The sequence below is a fragment of the Pogoniulus pusillus genome, chromosome 24 (genome assembly GCF_015220805.1).
Source record: "Pogoniulus pusillus isolate bPogPus1 chromosome 24, bPogPus1.pri, whole genome shotgun sequence".
NCBI classification, from domain to species: Eukaryota; Metazoa; Chordata; class Aves; order Piciformes; family Lybiidae; genus Pogoniulus; species Pogoniulus pusillus.
The window spans coordinates 9,739,542-9,757,951 of NC_087287.1; the positions used below are offsets into that span (position 1 = coordinate 9,739,542).

The 18,410-nt window shown below is 50.2% G+C and overlaps 1 protein-coding gene across 1 annotated transcript; it reads left to right on the forward strand.

Annotated features, from left to right (window-relative positions):
* The first annotated feature begins 1,484 nt into the window (after positions 1–1,484).
* On the forward strand, positions 1,485–2,420 carry LOC135186380 (olfactory receptor 5J3-like). Its single transcript, XM_064164029.1, has one exon. The coding sequence runs from the start codon at positions 1,485–1,487 to the stop codon at positions 2,418–2,420; it is 936 nt and encodes a 311-aa protein (XP_064020099.1).
* The last annotated feature ends 15,990 nt before the right edge of the window (positions 2,421–18,410 follow it).

The window sequence follows — 18,410 nt, forward strand, 5'->3', positions numbered from 1 at the left end:
AGAGTGGTGGAGTCTGAGTTGGGCTTTTCTATTTCTTCAGCCCAATAACTGCTGAGTGTGAGTCTGCAAATGACATGGGAGACCTCTGAAATGAGACAAGGTGGGTGAATTTGTACTACCAAACCATGCTGGATGGTGTGATGCTGACTGTTGTTAGGGGTCTCAACAAGTCCTCTTCTGCGTGGACAAAGTCTTCAATCAACACCTGCTTGATAATCCTACATGCCTGTGGTTTCATGAGAGAGAAACTGCAGCAGCTCTGATGTAAGGTAGGAAAATTAAGGCTCTTACTAAGAATCTAATGATAAAGAATACAGCAAAGATGCCAAAGAAGAGGAGGAAAATGACAGTGTGCATTGAGTAATGCATTTATACATGAATTCACCAGCAGCTTGGTTAGCCCAGTAGAAAATAAACACAAGCAATAAATATTTAGTGTAGCACTCTGTTCAAATCATGGCTACCATTAGCTTTAGGTCAAACACACCAACACCTGGACCACAACATCTATTTGAACTGTACTAGGGCCACCTTTCAAGTGCCTATTTCTATTCCATGGCTATTAAATTATGTCAGTTTGATAAAGTGAATGTCTTGATGTCTGCATTTCATCACAGGAATCAGAATTTTCAGCTCACAGACTCCTCCCACCATGTTGGGGGTTGGAAAGGACCTCTGGTATCTTCCAGTCAAAGCCCTTTGCTAAAGCAGGAGCACCCACAGCAGCTTGTCCAGGATCACCATGGCTAGACATGTTTGGAACCTCTCCAGAGAAGGAGACTCCACAGCCTCTGGGCAGCCTGCTCCAGGGCTCAAGCATTCTCACATCAAACAAGATTCTCCTCATGTTCAGATGGAACCTCCTGGGTTCCTGTTTATGCCTTCTGCCCCTTGTATCACTGACAAGATTCTGGACTCATTCTCTGGACCCTCTCCTTTAGCTGTTGATCAGCATTGGAAAGATCCCTTCTCAGGCTGCCCTTCTCCAGACTAAACAGCCCTAGGTCTCATCCTCGTAGGAGAGATGCTTCAGTGCCCTGGAGCTTTGAGTGTAGCTTTATGTTAGAAATGACCCAGCTGTTTGGAATAGAGGACAGAGCATAGGTGTGAACAACTTAACCTGACTGCAGCTGTGCTCAGGATAGTTACAAAACACTTCACCTGCCTAAAAAAACCTTTGTGCAGATACAGGACTTGAAACTAAAAGGGAATCATAGGTCAGAGGAGAGATTGTGATACACTGCTGTCTGTTAAGGACTTCAGGGGGGAAAAAAGTGTCTGAACGTGCTGATATTTTTTTCCAGAGACGGCACTGTCCATGCAAGGAAATCATCACTGCCTCTCACTTCCCCCCCCCCCCCCCCCCCCCCCCCGTTTCCATTCCCATTTGAATTTGATTTGCCCAGCAATATTTGTCAAGTGGTAACTGCATCAGGAATTTCTCTCACCCTCTTCCCTCCATGTCTCTCTACAGTGATGTAAAAATGGCTGATGAGAACTGCACCAAGGCGACCCAGTTCACCTTCTTGGGACTCACAGAGCACCCACAACTGATGCCTTTCCTCTTCATGCTCTTCCTAGGCACCTATGTGCTGACGTTAGTGGGAAACCTCAGCCTGATTGTCCTGATCAGGGTCAGCCCCCAGCTTCACACTCCCATGTACTTTTTCCTTAGTAACTTATCCTTCTTAGATATTTGCTACTCCTCTACCATAAGCTTCAAAATGCTGCTGGACCTTCCAGCAAAACACAAAGTAATTTCTTTTGCTGGCTGCCTCACGCAGTTCTATTTCTATGCTTGTTTTGCTGCAACCGAGATTTACCTGCTGGCTGTCATGGCCTATGACCGCCTTGTGGCCATCTCCAAGCCCCTGCTCTACACAGCTGTCATATCTCCTGGTGTCTGCAAAAGCCTGGTCATTGGGTCCTACATTGCAGGGCTGCTTAATGCCACTGTGCAAACAAGTGCTCTGCTCAGGCTGTCCTTCTGCAGTCCCCTGGTCATCAACAACTTCTACTGCGATGCACCACCGCTCTTTGTGGTCTCCTCCACTGACACACGGCTCAATGAGCTGTTAATGTTTGTGTTTGTGGGCTTCATCCTGATGACCACCAGCTTACTCATCCTCACCTCTTATGCCTTCATCGTGGTGGCTGTGATCAGGATGGGCTCTGTTAGAGGCAGGCACAAAGCCTGCTCCACCTGTGCTTCCCACCTGGCAGTCACCTTCATTTTCTATGTGCCTACTACTTTTAATTACCTGCAGCCCAGCTCACTAAACTCACAGCAGAGCAAGAAAATTGCATCCATCTTTCACACCATTATAGTCCCCATGCTGAACCCCATGATTTACAGCCTGAGAAACAAGGAGGTGAGGCATGCCCTGCACAGTTTGGTCAGGAGGAAAATGTGCTCCTGAAAGACAAACCCAAAAGGAGACTGATTCCATGTCTCAGACTGCTGCCTCCAAAGCCATTTGGCACTTCATATGTTAGGGCTGAGAAATGAATTATCTGATCTCAGTCCGTGCCATAAACTCTCAAATGGGCCAGACATGATGTTGGTCTGGATCTGCACACAGAATCACTGGATGGTGGATGCTTGACAGGACCTCTGGAGATCACAGAATCATAGAATCGTTTGGGTTGGAAAAGACCTCCAAGATCAACGAGTCCAATTATCAACCTAACACCACCATGGCCACTAAACCATGTCCTTGTGTGCCATGGCCACACATTTCTTGAACACCTCCAGGGCTGGTGACTCCACCACTTCCCTGGGCAGCCTGTCCCAACACCTGACCATTCCTTCTGGAAAGAAATTGTTCCTAAATCAAACCTAACCCTCCCCAACACAATTTCAGGCCATTTCCTTTCTTTCTACCATCTGATACTAGGGAGAAAAGACCAACCCCCACCTCACTGCAACCAGCTTTCAGGGAGTTGCAGAGAGCAATGAGGTCTCCCCTCAGGCTGCTCTTCTCCAGACTAAGCAATCCCAGTTCCCTCAGAATCTCCTCCTAAGGCTTGTTCTCTTCACCAGCTTTGTTGCCCTGATGACTGAGTCCAACTACCTACTCAAAGCCAGGTCAACCAGAAAGGCTGCTGAGGAGGGTGTCCACTCTGAATCTGTTTAAGGATGGAGGCCCCACAACCTCTGTTTCCAGATTACAGCTTTTTCTTATGTTTAAACAGAGTCCCCTGTATTTCACTTTGTCTTCTCACTGGGCACCACTGAGAAGAGTTTGGTTCTTCTGCCAACCAGAAGTTGTTGGCCAGAAGTACTTGCTCTGTCAGCTGCTTGTGATGCACAGATCTGTTAACCCTTCAAACTCCAGTGGTAACTTCCATAGCAAGTGGAGGATTGGAGGGCATTTGCCAACTCATGAACTCTCCAACCACCAACTTTAGGGTGTGGAGTAGGTGTGACAAAGGGAAATGCTTTAGAAGTTCTCAGTGTCTTTAGCAAAGAGGAAAGTTTCCCTCTCCTCAGTGTCTCTGAAAGGACCCTAGGGGCTTGTTAGGAAGAATGAGGCAAATTTACTATGAACTAAGAAAGTTTCAAGATCATTAGAATCATGATGCCCAGAAGGGCTTGTTAAGCTGACAAGTCTTGAGTGGCTAACCCTCAGAAGAGTTCCTCATTTTAGGAAAGTTTAATTTGTGATGGAAATAGATTTAATGACTCAGCTGATGTTGAAGTTCAGTCCTGCTAAGAGGCTGTGCACTGACAAGGCCCAGCCATTCAGTTAAGGGTTAGATAATAAATCTGTTTTCCCTTCACATACAATTTATAAGCATTTGGTTGCCTTCACTGATCAGATTTTGCCTTATCTGCCCCTAAATTTCACTGAGGGGAAAAATATTTTGGTAGAAGAGTCCTTCAGGTGTGGTGGGAGCCTGGGTTGGTGTAGGAAAAGGCCAGAGTCTGACTCTGGCTACACTCCCCCTTTTCTGGCTTCCTCCACTCTAAATATCTTCACATACAGTTTTGTAGTCACCCACTAAAGGCTCTGTTTAACCAAGGGCACCAAGAGACTCTAAAGGAGGTGAGACTTGTCCAGTACATAGCCCACAAGATCCAAACTAAGTTCTGGCTTGCTCAATTGGCATAATCCAAGGCTCACCAGCATCTGGGGAATGATGCTGGAGATGTAGCAGATGTCTATGAATGATAGGTTGGCAAGTTAAAAACACATGGGTGACTGCAGCTGGCAGTCAGCTCTGATCACTGTGATGAACAGGCTGTTCCCAACCATGGTGAACAGATACACAACCAGGAAAAGCATGAAAAGAGCAGTCTGTTTGCTTGGTGGGAGGAGAGGACTTGCAAGATAAACTCTGTCACTACACTTTGGTTTTCCTTCACCATCATTATTCCAGAGGCTTAACTGTCAGGATAAGAAATAATAACAAAGTCAACTCAGGTCTGCTGCAAGTGTAACAGATTGCAGATTCTGTTTCTTTCATTGCTTATATTTCTGTCTGAAGGGGAGAAAATCTGGGGTGGAAGATAGTGTAGCAGATACCACCCCAGCCATCTGATAGTTTCTGAGTAGGACATGGTCATAGCAGCTGAGTCTTTATGCAGTAAAAGCAGAGCTGCAGAATGCTGTGGAGGACACCAGTCACAGAATCAGAGTATGCCAGGTTGGAAGGCATCTCAAGGATCATCTGGTCCACCCTTCCTTGGCAAAAGGACAGTCAGGAACGCCACTTAATATGCTGCAGGGTATCTGTGACATCTGAAGGCAGCACTCATATTCGATCCAGGGGTGATGGAGGGCTTCTGCTCCTCTGGAATGACAGCTGCATGGATGACAGGGCACAGCAGGATGGCTCAAGTGGTAGCAGACTGCTATGGCTAGGCAAATTATCTGAATGCCTAATTGATACAGTCCATGGACTATAAAGGGCAAATCAAGTGAGCAGCCAGTAAGTAGGTGAAAACTCTTGCTGCCTCAACATCTCAGCTGTTCCTGAGAACCTGAGAAGCCTTCTGGATTTGACACCTGCCTTAAACCTCACTCATGACAGAAATGTTTAGATATAGATGCCTAAATCTGGTGCCTCAACCTGAAGCTGACCCTTTTTTTTTAAGACCAAGTGAACTCTCATAACCTGAATTAGCAGTTAGGGTGTCAAGGGAAAGCACTGCAAAGTGGAGCATCTTTCCCAATACCAGAGCCTCTTCTGGAAAAAGGTTGAGAAATAACCCTAAAAAGTTCCATTCAAGGAGGCAGTTTGCCTCAGCCCAAGGTTGCTCAGCCAAGATTCCTGCCTCAGGCAGAGTGAAATGGCTGAGCTGTCACTCCAGGCAGTACAACTGGAGGACTCTGTCTCCATTGCAGCCCAGGGAGCCCAGGCTCAACTCAGCAAAGGCAGGTGCCTCCCTCCTAACTCAAAAGGAAGGATTAAGGTGCCACTCAGGTACACTGTGGCATCCAAGGGACAAGTACATAGAGTAAGTGAGCTGCAGAAGGTGTGGATCAGCTCTGTCACTGAGCTCTTCACTGTGCCTGGGCAAATGTGGCCATCAGCTCCTGTGCTAACACCCCAGTGAGATGAGGCTGATCTCTGATATTCAACAGGATCATTCCAATTCTTCTTCAAGATGTGAACTCTAGACCAGGGGGACTCTATCAGTGATGATGTCAGCTGTGAGAACCTGAACAATCTAAACCAGCATCTTTCTGAAGGTGGATGCAGAACTTGAGAGACATCTTTCTGTCATTTAAGCACATAAATACACAATCATCTTAATGCCTGAGGCAACATAAAGAGATACTTTCAGGGGAACCTTAGAGCTGCCTTCCAATACCTGAGGATATTCTACAGGAAGGCTGCAGAGAGACTTTTCATAAGGGTGTGCAGCAACAGGACAAGGAGGAATGGTTTGAAGCTGAGGGAGACCAGAGTTAGACTGGATCTTAGGAAGAAGTTCTTCAGTATGAGGATGGTGAGACTCTGAAATAGGCTGTCCAGGGAGGCTGTGGATGCTTCTTCCCTGGAGATGTTCAAGGCCAGGTTGGATGAGGCCTTGAGCAGCCAGATCTAGTTGAGATGTGTCCCTGCTTGTGGCTGGGAGGGTGGAGTAGATGATCTCTAGGATCCCTTCAACCAAAGCCATTCTATGATTCAACTTCAGGTTCTGTTCAGGCATTTTTAATTGCCATAACTACACCATGGAGGTGAAGAACAATTAAACTTTGCCTTCATTAAACCATCTCTGGTAGTGTTTTTGGTGAATATTTTACCACATTACACACCAGCCTTCAGGGTCTGAAAACTGTAAGCCTCTGGGAGTGAGAAGGACAGTTTACTCTAGCAGCATATAAATAACTTGAGTGACATTTTCTGTAGGATTTAGTCTTCTAAATACTTTGAAGTATCTGAGACCAAGTGGCTCATGAGGAGGTTCCACAGACATCAGCTCTGTGCATATGGATCAGGTAACCTGCCTCTGAAAATCCTCTCCTTATACTACTGATGTTAGTTGACATCACAAGCTCTGAGCTTTAACTCTTGATTTTGAAGCAGTATGAAGGATGAGAATAATTTTGGGGTTATGGGTGAGAAAACAAATAGACACAAATAAAGTAGTTTGCTCAAGGCTGAAAGAGCTTTCTTAGAGCAATCACTATCTTACTGTGGTCTGTCTGTATCAGAAGAGACAAACACATTTGACCTGTGTGAGTTCTCACACACTAAAATACCCTGAACACAGGGTGACACAGCCCTGTTTGAGATGTGTAACATCAAAGAATGGGGATTTTTCCTGTACCTGAAAATGTGGAAGTTGCAAGTTAAGTGGAAACGCCTTCAGGAACAGGAATTATGAGAGCAGAATACAGCAAGAAAATTGCAGGCACCTTCCCCAGCTTCAAGAGATGTTGAGCATCTGTAAGGAAGAAAGCAATGTGGAGTGGCTTGGTGCTTCACCAAGATTCAACTCACACAAAGTGACACCAGAGCAGGAGAAGAACTGAAATCACATCCAATTTGCCCTTTTGGCACACTGTAACTCATTTTAAATGCCAAAGGGAAGTGATGCCAGAGGTAACATCACAATTACTTCTGGCAAGCACCAGCCCAAGTGTACTTTAAAGTCTTTAAGACATAAACTATTGTAGCTGTAGCCCAAGTGTACTTTAAAGTCTTTAAGACATAAACTATTGTAGCTGTAGCCAAAGGGTTGGTGAACTGTATGTGACACTTCCAATCTGAGGAGACCAAATATTTCAGTAGGTTTATAGAGGTTTTAGAGGATTGTCTGTTTTTTCTCCAGTTAAACCCTATCTTGAGCCAAATTCTTGGGGGGCAAAACAGTGCAAAAGTCCAAGTTCATAGACTCTTACAATGGCTTAGGTTCAAAGGAACCTTAGAGATCACCTACTTCAACCTCCCCACCAACCTGGCCTTGAACATCCCCAGGGAGGAGGCACCCACAACCTCTGGGCAGTCTATTTCAGAGTCTCAACACAAAGGACATGGGACTGTTGAAGCAAGTCCAGAGGAAGATGCTCAGAGGGCTGCAGCAGCTCTGCTGTGAGGACAGACTATAAGATTTGGGGCTCTTCAGCTTGGAGAAGGCTTCAAGAAGACCTTGTAGTAGCCTTCCAGTATCTGAAGGGGACCTACAGGAAGTCCAGGGAGGGACTATTTACAAGGCCTTGTAATGACAGGATGAGAAGTTTAAACTGGCAGAGGGGAGATTTAAACTAGATGTTAGGAAGAAGTTCTTTACAATGAAGGCAGTGAGACACTGGCACAGGTTGCCCAGGGAGGTTGTGGCTGCTCCCTCTCTGGAGGTGTTCAAGGCCAGGTTGGATGAGGCCTTGAATGACCTGTTCTAGTGGGAGGTGTCCCTGCCTATGGCATGGAGTTGGAACTGGATGATCTTTGAGGTTCTTTCCAACCTAAACCATTCTGTGATTCTGTAACACCCTCATACTGAAGAACTTCTTCCTATGATCCAGTCTAACTCTGCTCTCCCTCAGCTTCAAACCATCCCCCCCTGTCACAGGATCACAGATCACAGGCTCACAGGTTGTTAGGGGTTGGAAGGGATCCAAGGAGATCATCAAGTCCAATCCCCTGCCAGAGCAGGACAATCCTATCTAACACAGATCACAGAGGAACACATCCAGACAGGCCTTGAAAGTCTCCAGACAAGGAGACCCCACAAGCTCTCTGGAGAGCCTGTGCCAGTGCTCTGTGACCCTTACAGTAAAGAAGTTCCCCCTTGTGTTGAGGCAAGAACTTCTTCTGTCTCTAGGCACCCTCATGAAAAGTGCCTCTGCAGCCTTCCTGTAGGATCCTTTCAGGTATTGGAAGGCATCTCTGAGTCCTCTCCTCCCTAAGCTGCACACCCCCAGCTCCCTCCGCCTATCCTCACAGCAGAGGTGCTCCAGCCCTCGGATCATCTTTGTAGCCCCGCTCTGGACTCAGCTCAACAGCTCTGTGTCCCTCTTATGATGCCTTCAGTCTGAAGAAATCAGGAGGAGCAGAATCTGATACACTTTATGAGGTGAAATCATCCTCAGATACCTGGAAGTTAATTATCCAGGTCTAAGCTATTCCCTTTCTGTGTAGTTACCAGGGGAAAGAGCCATTTTCGGAGCAAACATGTCACCCTTTTCAGCCCAAGGGAAGCAGCATTTCTAGAGTGATTGATTCTCTCTTTGAGGAGCACAGAACAAATTCCCCTATTTGCTCAAGTGACTTGTCCAGGGACCAGTGTGGTGGGAAGGCAACGAGGTGGAATGGATAGTTTGGATCTTCCCCTAACAGCAGGAATTCTTCTCTTTCTCATCTGCCTGGACCCAAGATAGACTCCACAAGAAGTCAGAAGAGCCTCTGAGGGTGCTGCAGAAGATGCAGTAAATATGTGGTTTGTGCTTGTTTCAACCTGAGCTGTGGGAACTGCTAAACTTTCAGCCCAGTGACTGGGTTTGCTTCGTGACACATTTCAGATGAGGTGGCTCGAGGGGAAGTCAGACTTCACTTTGAACCTGCTTCCACTAGGAATATAAGGATCTTCAACCAGGATAAAGAGGAGTACTCATCTCTTGAGGAGAAGTCATAGCTGTGAGCCTTAGAGCCAGGTGCTGCATAGCTGTTCCTCAAAACCACAACGAGGGTTTCTTTTCCCCTTCAGCGTCCAACACTAGAAAGAGAGCTCAGACAGCTGTGATTTCCTTTCCTAGAGCTGGAATAAAATCAGCAGGGAAGGCTCACTTTCCCAGTTCCTGATCCTCCTTCTCTCAAGCTCTATTTTTGGCTGCTGTCAGAAACCAATACCCCTGGACTGCCTGTGCAAGGCTTGATGTGGTGTGCTCTGGAACTGGTTCTGCCAAGGGGTCAGTATTTGTGAGGGTGATCCATGGCCTCAGGTGACGTTTTCTATTTAAAGCCACGGCTGGGACTTGCAGATTTTCGCGTCTCTCTTCCAGGAATCGGTGGGTTTCGTGCACCGGCAAGAAGCCCAGCGCAGGGATGTCACGGAGCGGCGCCGGGCGGGGAATGCGCACACGGAGCGGCCGTGCCTCTGATCTTAAACCGGCACTGCTCGCCGGTAATGCTAAACCTGGCCTCAGCACACTCCAGCCACGCTGCCAACTGACGGTGCAGACCCCAGCACCGGCTTACTGGAAGCCTCTGTTCCCGCACTCACGGCTCCGAGCACCGCGAACGCCACATCCCCGCCGCCTGCCTGCGGCATGCCCTGCGCACCGCCCTCTGCTCATCTGACATCATCCCTCCGCGACACCGGACACCTAATCCCCGCCAGTCCGGCGCTGAGCGGCCCCTCCGCGATCCCATGGCACTGCTGGCTTAGGCTGGCCCCCAGGTGACCCCGAGGAAGGACGAGCCGGCGGCAACAAGCCCCATCAGCGGCTTCGCTGTGAGCCGTGACGGACGCGCGGCGCCGGCAAGGACTACGTTTCCCAGCCTGCTCTGCGGCGGGCGCACGCGCCCCGCGTGTCCCGTTCCCGCCGCGCTCTGGCGGCGTTGGGCGATCCGCAGCAGCAGCAGCAGCGCCCCCTGGCGACCTGCGCTGCGCACGGCAGGCTCGGGGCTCCCCCCAGTGGCAGCCCGGCCCGGCCTCACCGGCTCGGCTCAGCCCGGCCTGGCCCGGCGCCGTTAGGACTCCGCTGGCTTCACTGGCCTAGTCAGGCCGCAGCAGGCGGCTGCCTGTCGTCCCGGGCGCCAGGCCCGGCCTCAGCCACCGCACTGTTGCTCGAAGGTGAGCCAGGCCTGGTTGCTGGACCAATAACGGGACCAGGGGCTGTCGTGGTTCCCTCGCCTCGCCCCTCCCCCGGACCTGTTGGGTGAGGGCATGCCTGTGAGGTGGGTGTTGGTGTCTGGCTCACATACCCCTGCTGCTTAAGGGGTTCCTGAGGTGAGCAGCAGGGCAAGGAGGAGGGGAAGGGCAGTTCAGTGCCATACCCAACCTACCTCTGTCTTTTACCACTGTTTCCTTCTTCCGAGAGCTGCAGTGGCAGACAGCAGCAGCCTGAATTCTGTGTGGGTGCTTAGGACGTGGCTCTGGATCAAAGGCTGTCGAGGGTTTGAGAACAAGAGAGGTTGTTCTTCCCCTGTACTCAGCACTGGTCAGGCCACACCTTGAGTACTGTGTCCAGTTCTGGGCCCCTCAATTCAAGAGAGATGTTGAGATGCTGGAAGGTGTCCAGAGAAGGGCAACAAAGCTGGTGAGGGGCCTGGAACACAAACTCCATGAGGAGAGGCTGAGGGAGCTGGGGGTGTTTAGTCTGGAGAAGAGGAGGCTCAGGGGTGATCTTATTACTGTCTACAACTACCTGAAGGGAGGCTGTAGCCAGGTGGGGGGTGGCCTCTTCTGCCAGGCAACCAGCAATAGAACAAGGGGACACAGTCTCAAGTTGTGTCGGGGTAGGTCTAGGCTGGATGGTAGGAGGAAGTTCTTCACAGAGAGAGTGATTGGCATTGGAATGGGCTGCCCAGGGAGGTGGTGGAGGCACCGTCCCTGGAGGTGTTCAAGAAAAGCCTGGCTGAGGCACTTAGTGCCATGGTCTAGTTGGCTGGATAGGGCTGGGTGCTAGGTTGGACTGGATGATCCTGGAGGTCTTTTCCAACCTGGTTGATTCTATGATTCTGTAACAGGGAGCTGCCCTGGCGTTACAGGCAGCCTTAGGTAGTCAGGTGAGGTGTAAGTGTCACTCAGATCGGTTCTGCTAAGGGAAAGGAGACTCAGATGAGTTATGACACAGCTGTAGAGCTCGAGGAAGCACAGCTAATGTATGTGAAGACCAACCAAGTGGAAAATACATATAGGAAAATGAGCTTTACAATGACAGGTTTAGGCAGGTGTGGCAGCTGTGTGAATGGTTGCCATGCTGGAAGGCAGCAGCTTTCTGCTGTCTTCCCCAAATTCTGGTAAATCCTTTGAAGGGAAGGGGTTGAAATGTAAGGAAGAGGAGGAGAGGTACTGGGAGTTGTGACCAACTTCTCCATGTGCTCACCACTGACTGCAGGCAAGGTGAGAATGTCAACGAATTGCCTGAAGTCTTCCTAGAAAGAGTTGCACAGGGCAGCAGCACTCTTCATGAAACAAGTGACCTCTGCAATTCCAGCAAAGTGCTGTAACCTTTCACATATTCCCTCACTCCTGGCATAACTCAGGGACAATTTGCTGGTTTTCCAAGGTGGGGAAAAAAAAAGCTTTTAAAATGTGTGTAGTTTGGTTACTGCAGGCAAAACGTGCTGCCTGAAAAGTAGATTCTGCCTCACTCTGGAGAAATGGGTGAAGGCCATTTGCTGGTCAGGAAGAGGTTGGGTCTGTTTCCCAGTTCCTAGCCCCTTAGGGTATGGTTGCTTTCCTGGGTTCTGTTGCTCAATCCTGATTCACTTACGAGGTGAGCAGAAGGTGGCTGAAACAGAGAGGTCTGTCTGATGGTGGTTGGGGGATTTGGGGAACAGGGTAGAACTGTGTCCTACCAGCTTCAGGGAGAAGGTGCTTCTGAAAGGGCTCAGAGCAAGAAGAGAAAGTTTCCAGCTGATGTGAAGTAGTGATGGTGTTGCTTTCTCTCCATGCACTGCTGTTTCTTAGGCTGGAAGTGGCTGTAGAAACAGATTCTCAGTTCCTTCTCCTTTTTCAGCCTCTGCAGCTCCCAGCTGTGTTCCGAGCCTGTCAGCTTCACTGTTGTAGGCCTCTGTGGTTGTGTTGCTGGGAGGTGACTGGGCCATCTTAGGTGAAGTAGTTTAGGAAGCACTGCTTGTTCCTGCACTAAGCCACTTGTAGACTGAGCTGCTTTTCTGGCCTCTAAAGGAGAGCAAGAAGGTATTGAAGCCCTCTCACCTGGGGAGGTTTGTGATGACACAGAGCCTTGTGAGCAGGACTAAGCTGATGATGCACAGCAGAAGGATTTTAAGTAGAAAACACTGGGGGTGGATGTTTTACTGTTCTTTATTAGGCTGACAACTATGCTCCACCCTGTTCACCTTGGAATGGTCACCTTTACAGGAAGGAAGGTAGACCCTACTGACTCCAAAGTAGATGAAAAAGTAAAGAAAGCAGAGAGTAAAATCTGGCTTTTCTGAACAGGTGACCTGCTGGGCAAAAAGAAGAAGCTAGAGAAGTGGTGAAGATCTTTTGTGGGGCCTCATGTGGTGCCCTGATGGTGCTCTTGTGGTTCATCAGCAGAATCAGCAAATACCACTTGTCTGCTGTTTAAAGCAATCAGAACTGCTGGCAAAGTACAGAAACAGAATCATAAAAGACTTCTCCAAGCTCCACAACTCTAAGGTCATGGAGTCCAACCCTTGACCCAGCACTGCCAGGGCACCACTAAACCATGGCCCTCAGCACCACATCTCCATGATGTTGAAATCCCTCCCCAGGGATGGGGATTCTGCCACTGCTCTGAGCAGCCTGGGCCAGGGCTTGACAACCCTCAAAGGCAAGAAATTGTTCCTTATGTTGGACCTAAATCTCCCCTGGGGCAAGTGACAAGCTGGACCCCCACTTGGCTCCAACCTCCAAGCAGGGAGTTGCAGAGAGCCAGAAGGTCTCCCCTCAGCCTCGTTTTCTCCATCTGAACAACCTCAGGTCCCTTAGCTGCTCCTTACTATTCCTGTTCTCCAGACCCTTCATCAGCTTTGTTGCCCTTCTCTGGCCCTGCTTCAGCTCCTCAATATCCTTTAATGAGTGAGGGGCCATCAAGACAGTTCTTTATTAGTCTCATGGTCCACCCATCACACCCATGTTTCACCAGTTTGGAGACCAGGATGTGGTGTGGGACAGTGTCAAAGGTCTGCTGTGTGGTGCAGCAGTCAGGCTGGAGGGCAGGGATCCGTCCAGAGGGAGCTGCACAGGCTGCAGAGGTGGGCACAAGCCAAGCTCATGAGCTTCAGCAAGACCAAGTGCAAGGTCCTGCAGCTGGGTTGAGGCAATGCCAAGCACCAATGCAGGCTGGGCAGTGAGTGGCTGGAGAGTAGCCCTGAGGAGAGGCATTTGGGGGTGCTGCTGGACGAGAAGCTCAACAGGAGCCAGCAGTGTGCACTTGCAGCCCAGAAAGCCAACCAGAGCCTGGGATGCATCAGGAGAAGTGTGGCCAGTAGGGCCAGGGAGGTGATTCTCTCCCTCTGCTCTGCTCTGCTGAGACCCCACCTGGAGTACTGCATCCAGCTCTGGAACCACTATTACAAGAGGGATGTGGAGGTGCTGGAGTGTGTCCAGAGAAGGGCCACAAGGATGCCACAAGAGGGCTGGAGCAGCTCTGCTACAAGGACAGACTGAAATAGTTGGGCCTGCTCAGAAGAGGAGGCTCCCAGGGGACCTCATTGTGGCCTTGCATGATCTGAAGTGGGCTACAAAAAAGCTGGAGAGGGACTTTTTAGGCTATCAAGGAGTGACAGGAGTAGGGGGAATGGAGCAAAGCTGGAGGTGGGGAGATTCAGCCTAGAGGTGAGAAGGAAGTTGTTCAGCATGAGAGTGGTGAGAGCCTGGAATGGGTTGCCCAGGGAGGTGGTTGAGGCCCCATCCCTGGAGGTGTTTAAGGCCAGGCTGGCAGAGGCTGTGGGCAGCCTGCTCTAGGGTAGGGTGTCCCTGGCCATGGCAGGGATCTTGGAACTAGATGATCCTTGTGGTCCCTTTCCACCCCTGACTGATTCTGTGATTTGAGGTGTGGCCTCACCAGTGCTGAGTCCCAGGGGCACAGTCCCTGCCCTGTTCATGCTGGCCATGCTCTTGATGATCCAGGCCAGAATGCCATTGCCTTTATGCTCTGGCTGATCTGAAATCCAAACATGTTTGTTTGCAGGGCACTGAGAGGCCTTTTCCTTTGCTGCTGATCTGAACTGAGTGACCAAAGAGGAGCCTGCTAAGAGGGGGACTGAAATCAGCATGAGCTTTGGTGCAGCTCTGCTTGACCCTCGCTTCTTAAGGTGAAGGTGCTTGGGAGAAGCAGTGAGAGCCAGGGCTGGGGTGCAGGCTCCAGGCCATGCCACAGCACAGTGTGTCTCTGCAGCAGCAGGATTTGCCCTCTGTCGGGCAGTGCTAGTTAAGCCTGGCTGTGGCTGGGGGCTGCAGTCACTTAGGAATTCCAGTAAGAGGCTGGGAGCTGTTCTGTGTAGTCATGGTGAGCCAGCTCAGCCATATGAACGTTTCTGGCTGAAGTTTCCCAGATTAAGTAACAATGCTGCAATCCTGGCTTATTTTTCTCCCCAGTCAGGACTTCTGTTCTGCAGGGTGACCTAAGGAACATCCGCATGGGTTAGCATCTGGGCCGCTCCCTCCGCCATCCTGTTGGTTTAGCTGATGTCAGCCTGTTGCTCAATCTGCATCTCCTGACTGCAGAAGTGCTGTGTAAGAGGTCTCCTTCCCACAGCTTCCCTTTTGGGCCTGATTTAACTTCTTCACTGCTTCTCAGTGGCCCTGGCATCCTCACCAAGGGTTCATAGGTCATGCAGTTTGGGGAACAAACATCCTGGCCTCAGCAGGTGTGAGGAGATGCCCTGGGCTCTTCTCAGGGAGGCTGTTTGCCAGCTCTCTGTCTCTCTTGAAACTGTCTGTCCCCCTTTCTGCTTCCCATCACTGGAGAGTTTGCCCAGCACCCTTCATCTACCTCAGCATGAAAGCACAACCTGAAAGCTTGAGCTGGCCAAGCAGTCTGCTGCCCTCCCACCATGCACCTAACTCTGGAGCTTGTCAGATGCATCTGTTGGCCAAGCCAATGATAGAAGCTGTCCCCAAATGGTTGATTTTTTCCCTCTTTTGTTTTCTGGCAGGTTCCTGAGGTGAGCTGTAGAGACCCTGAGGAACACTGAAGCTAGCATGGAGTAAGCAGGGTGGCTGGAGACAGGGAAAAGAGGCAAGTAAGGTGTAGGGGTGTGTAAGGAATGTAAACTCCCCTTTTTTGACAGCCTAAGGCTATGTGATGCTTCAGCTGCCTGGTCTAGCTTTACTCCCAGCTTGCTGCTGTCCTGTGGCTCATGTACCTTCTCAGTGGCTTGTAGAAGGCAAGCAAGAGCAGCACAGCAAGTGGAAGAGGTCTGGGCTGTGCTAAGTGTGGAGCAGAAATCTTCTTGGGGTTTTGCTTGTTGTTTTTTTTCTTGCTGGACTGGAAAGTTCCTGATTTGACTGGTTTCAGTCTTGGTCATCAGTGCTTATTTAGACAGGTTTGGGGCAGTGTGGCTGTGCATGACTAAGCAAGCCTCCTTACAGCAATGGAGGGGAGAGACTGACTCCCTAGGCCAGGCAGAGCATTCCTCTGGCTGTCTTAAACCTGAAATGAAGCTGGCTGGAGTCCTAGAAGAGTCTGGGAGCCGTGCAGATGAGACAGCTTCTAGCAGGAGTCACTTTCCAGCATGCTGACCAAAACCCACAGGGCAACGTTAGCTGGTGGCTGAGGCCTAAGGGGCCAGTGGCCTGCCTGGCTTTAAGGAGTCTTCTTGGCCTGTCTAGTAGAGCATCTGCCACAGCCAAGTGGGACTCCTGAGGAGTTCTGTGAACTCTTTCTACAGCAGCACCTACTCCTGGAGCTGCCTTTCTGCGTTATCTTGCTTGCTGCACAGAATGGGTGGCCTGTTCTCTAACTGGTTTATTGGCTGCTAGAGTCTTGCTATCTGTGGGCATGGTCTAACATCTGCTGAGCTGGAGGACTTATGGTCCTCAGATCCCACTCTCTTATCAGTGTCAAGGTCAGGTCTTGCCGAGCAGAGCTTGCTGACCGTTTCCCCCTTAGGATTTCTCTTTCTGTCCAATTTCATTGTGGGCTTTTTGACACAAATGCTGTGGTGCACTAAGTCTGAGAAGGCAGAACCAGATTCTAAGGTCTTCACTCTCCTTCTGACTTGTTTGTTCAGCACATGAGGCAGAAGTGGCTACAGCACAGGGAAGGCAGCAGTGGGTCACTTCCCCATCAGCTGCTCATGGAAGGAGCTATGTCCTGCTCCTCCAGACGTGGCTGTGTAGACAACACTGGGTGCTCTGCAGGGACCAAATGTGGCTCAGATCCAACTTGAGCCCCTTGATTTTCACCCTGGTGGTGAGGGGCTGGACACAGCTCAGGAGATGACTTTCAGGGGAAAGGGGTGCAGATGAGGTGGGGGTGGAGTCTGTGGTGCTGTGGTTGCACCTAACCTGCAGGAACCACACAGATGTTTTCAGAGTCCCTTTACAGCAGGAACCAGCCTTTTCCACAGACTCTCAGCAAACTCCCTCTGCTTTCTACTTGCCCTCACCAACCTACACCTGACCTCTGCAAAGAAAATCTCTCTGGTTCTTCAAAGCCACTAAGAGGATCTAATCTCTTCACTTCCTCTGAATAAAGCATGGAATAAATGAGTTCCTGGAGAGACTGGCTCAGTGGCAGCACTGTGGAGAGGCCTCCTCCCTGTCAGCATGGAGATCATGCCATGGGCTGCTGCTTGCTGTTGTGGTGGAGCTGGTGCTTTATCAGGCTGTTGCATGTTCTTTCTAACTGCCAGCTCCCTGCAGCAGCTTGTTTGCTCTCATCACGCTCCAGAGCCTTTGCCTGCCCGCCCCTTTCTGGGTGCCTAAATATAAAAGCCTGCACCACCTACTCTTAAGAGCCTTCCTGCTGAATGAGGGCTGTTCAAACTTGATGCTCCACAAACTGTCAGGATCACGTCCTGGGCATGAGCAGCAATTACAGACAAAAGCACGGCCCGATGGATGGCTGCTTCATGGGCACAGTCACGGGGTAGGGAAGCTCTGAAGAGCTGCCTGCCTCCACCTCAGACCTCCTGACTTACTTTCCCCACCAGCCTTTGTCTCTTGCTGGCGATGTGCAGACTCGGCCAGCAGGAGCAGGGCAGGGATAGTGTCCCTGGACTCAGCATTGCTGAGGTCATGCCTCAAATCCTGGGGTTAGATTTGGGCCCCTTACTCCAAGAAGGACATGGAGGGGCTGGAGCAGGTCCAGAGAAGGGCAACAGAGCTGGGGAAGGGTCTGGATAACAGGAATGATGAGGAGCAGCTGATGGACATAGGGCTGTTGAGCCTGAGAAAAGGAGGCTGAGGCCTCTGAGACCTTCTGGAGGCAGCTAAGACCTTCTGACTCCCACCAGCTCCCTGAATGGAGGCTGGAGCCAGGTGGGGGTCAGGCTCTTCTGCCAAGGAACAAGTGACAGAAGAGGAAGTGGTCTCAGGTTGCCCCAGGGGAGGTTTAGGATGGACACAAGGAACAATTTCTTGCCCTTGAGGGTTGTCAAAAGCTGTCCCAGGCTGCTTAAGACAGTGATGGAGTCCCCATCCCTGAAGTGATTTCAAAGCCCTGGAGATGTGGTGCTGAGGGCCATGGTTTAGCAGCAGGCTAGGCAGTATTAGGTTAATGGTTGGACTCTTATCTTAAAAGGTCTTTTGCAGCCTAACCAATCCCATTATCCTGTGAGAACAGTGTGGCACAGGCTGGCACTGTGCTGAGAGCATGTGGGCTCCCCGTGGGGCCCAGGGTCATGCTTTTAGCATGCCACCTCCTGCCTGTGTGCTTGAGCCCTGCTTGTGCATCCTCACCAAATTAACTGAATGCCTCAGCTGCCAGCCTGAGGGACAAGAGGGAGCAGACATCTGCTTGAAGTTTGTCTCTGACAGATTCCCCAGTGAAAGCTCTGTTTTGACATCCAACAATTCACCTGCATATCCTACTGGGAATGAAAGCTGCCTTGAACATTCATGAAGGCTCAAACACCCACTAGTGCTTTGCAGTGCAATTGGTGAGTGGAAAGAGAGCATTTCTGGTGCATTGAGAAATCCCTCTGTGTTTGTTGACTTTAGCTGGGTGGTTCTGTTTACAAATGCCTTCCCCCCCCCCCCCCAGCTTTTCAGTATTTGAGGAAAAACTTAAGTGCAACAGAGAGAGGGAATGACATCACCCCCTACCTCCACCCCCTTGCTTTTCAAGACT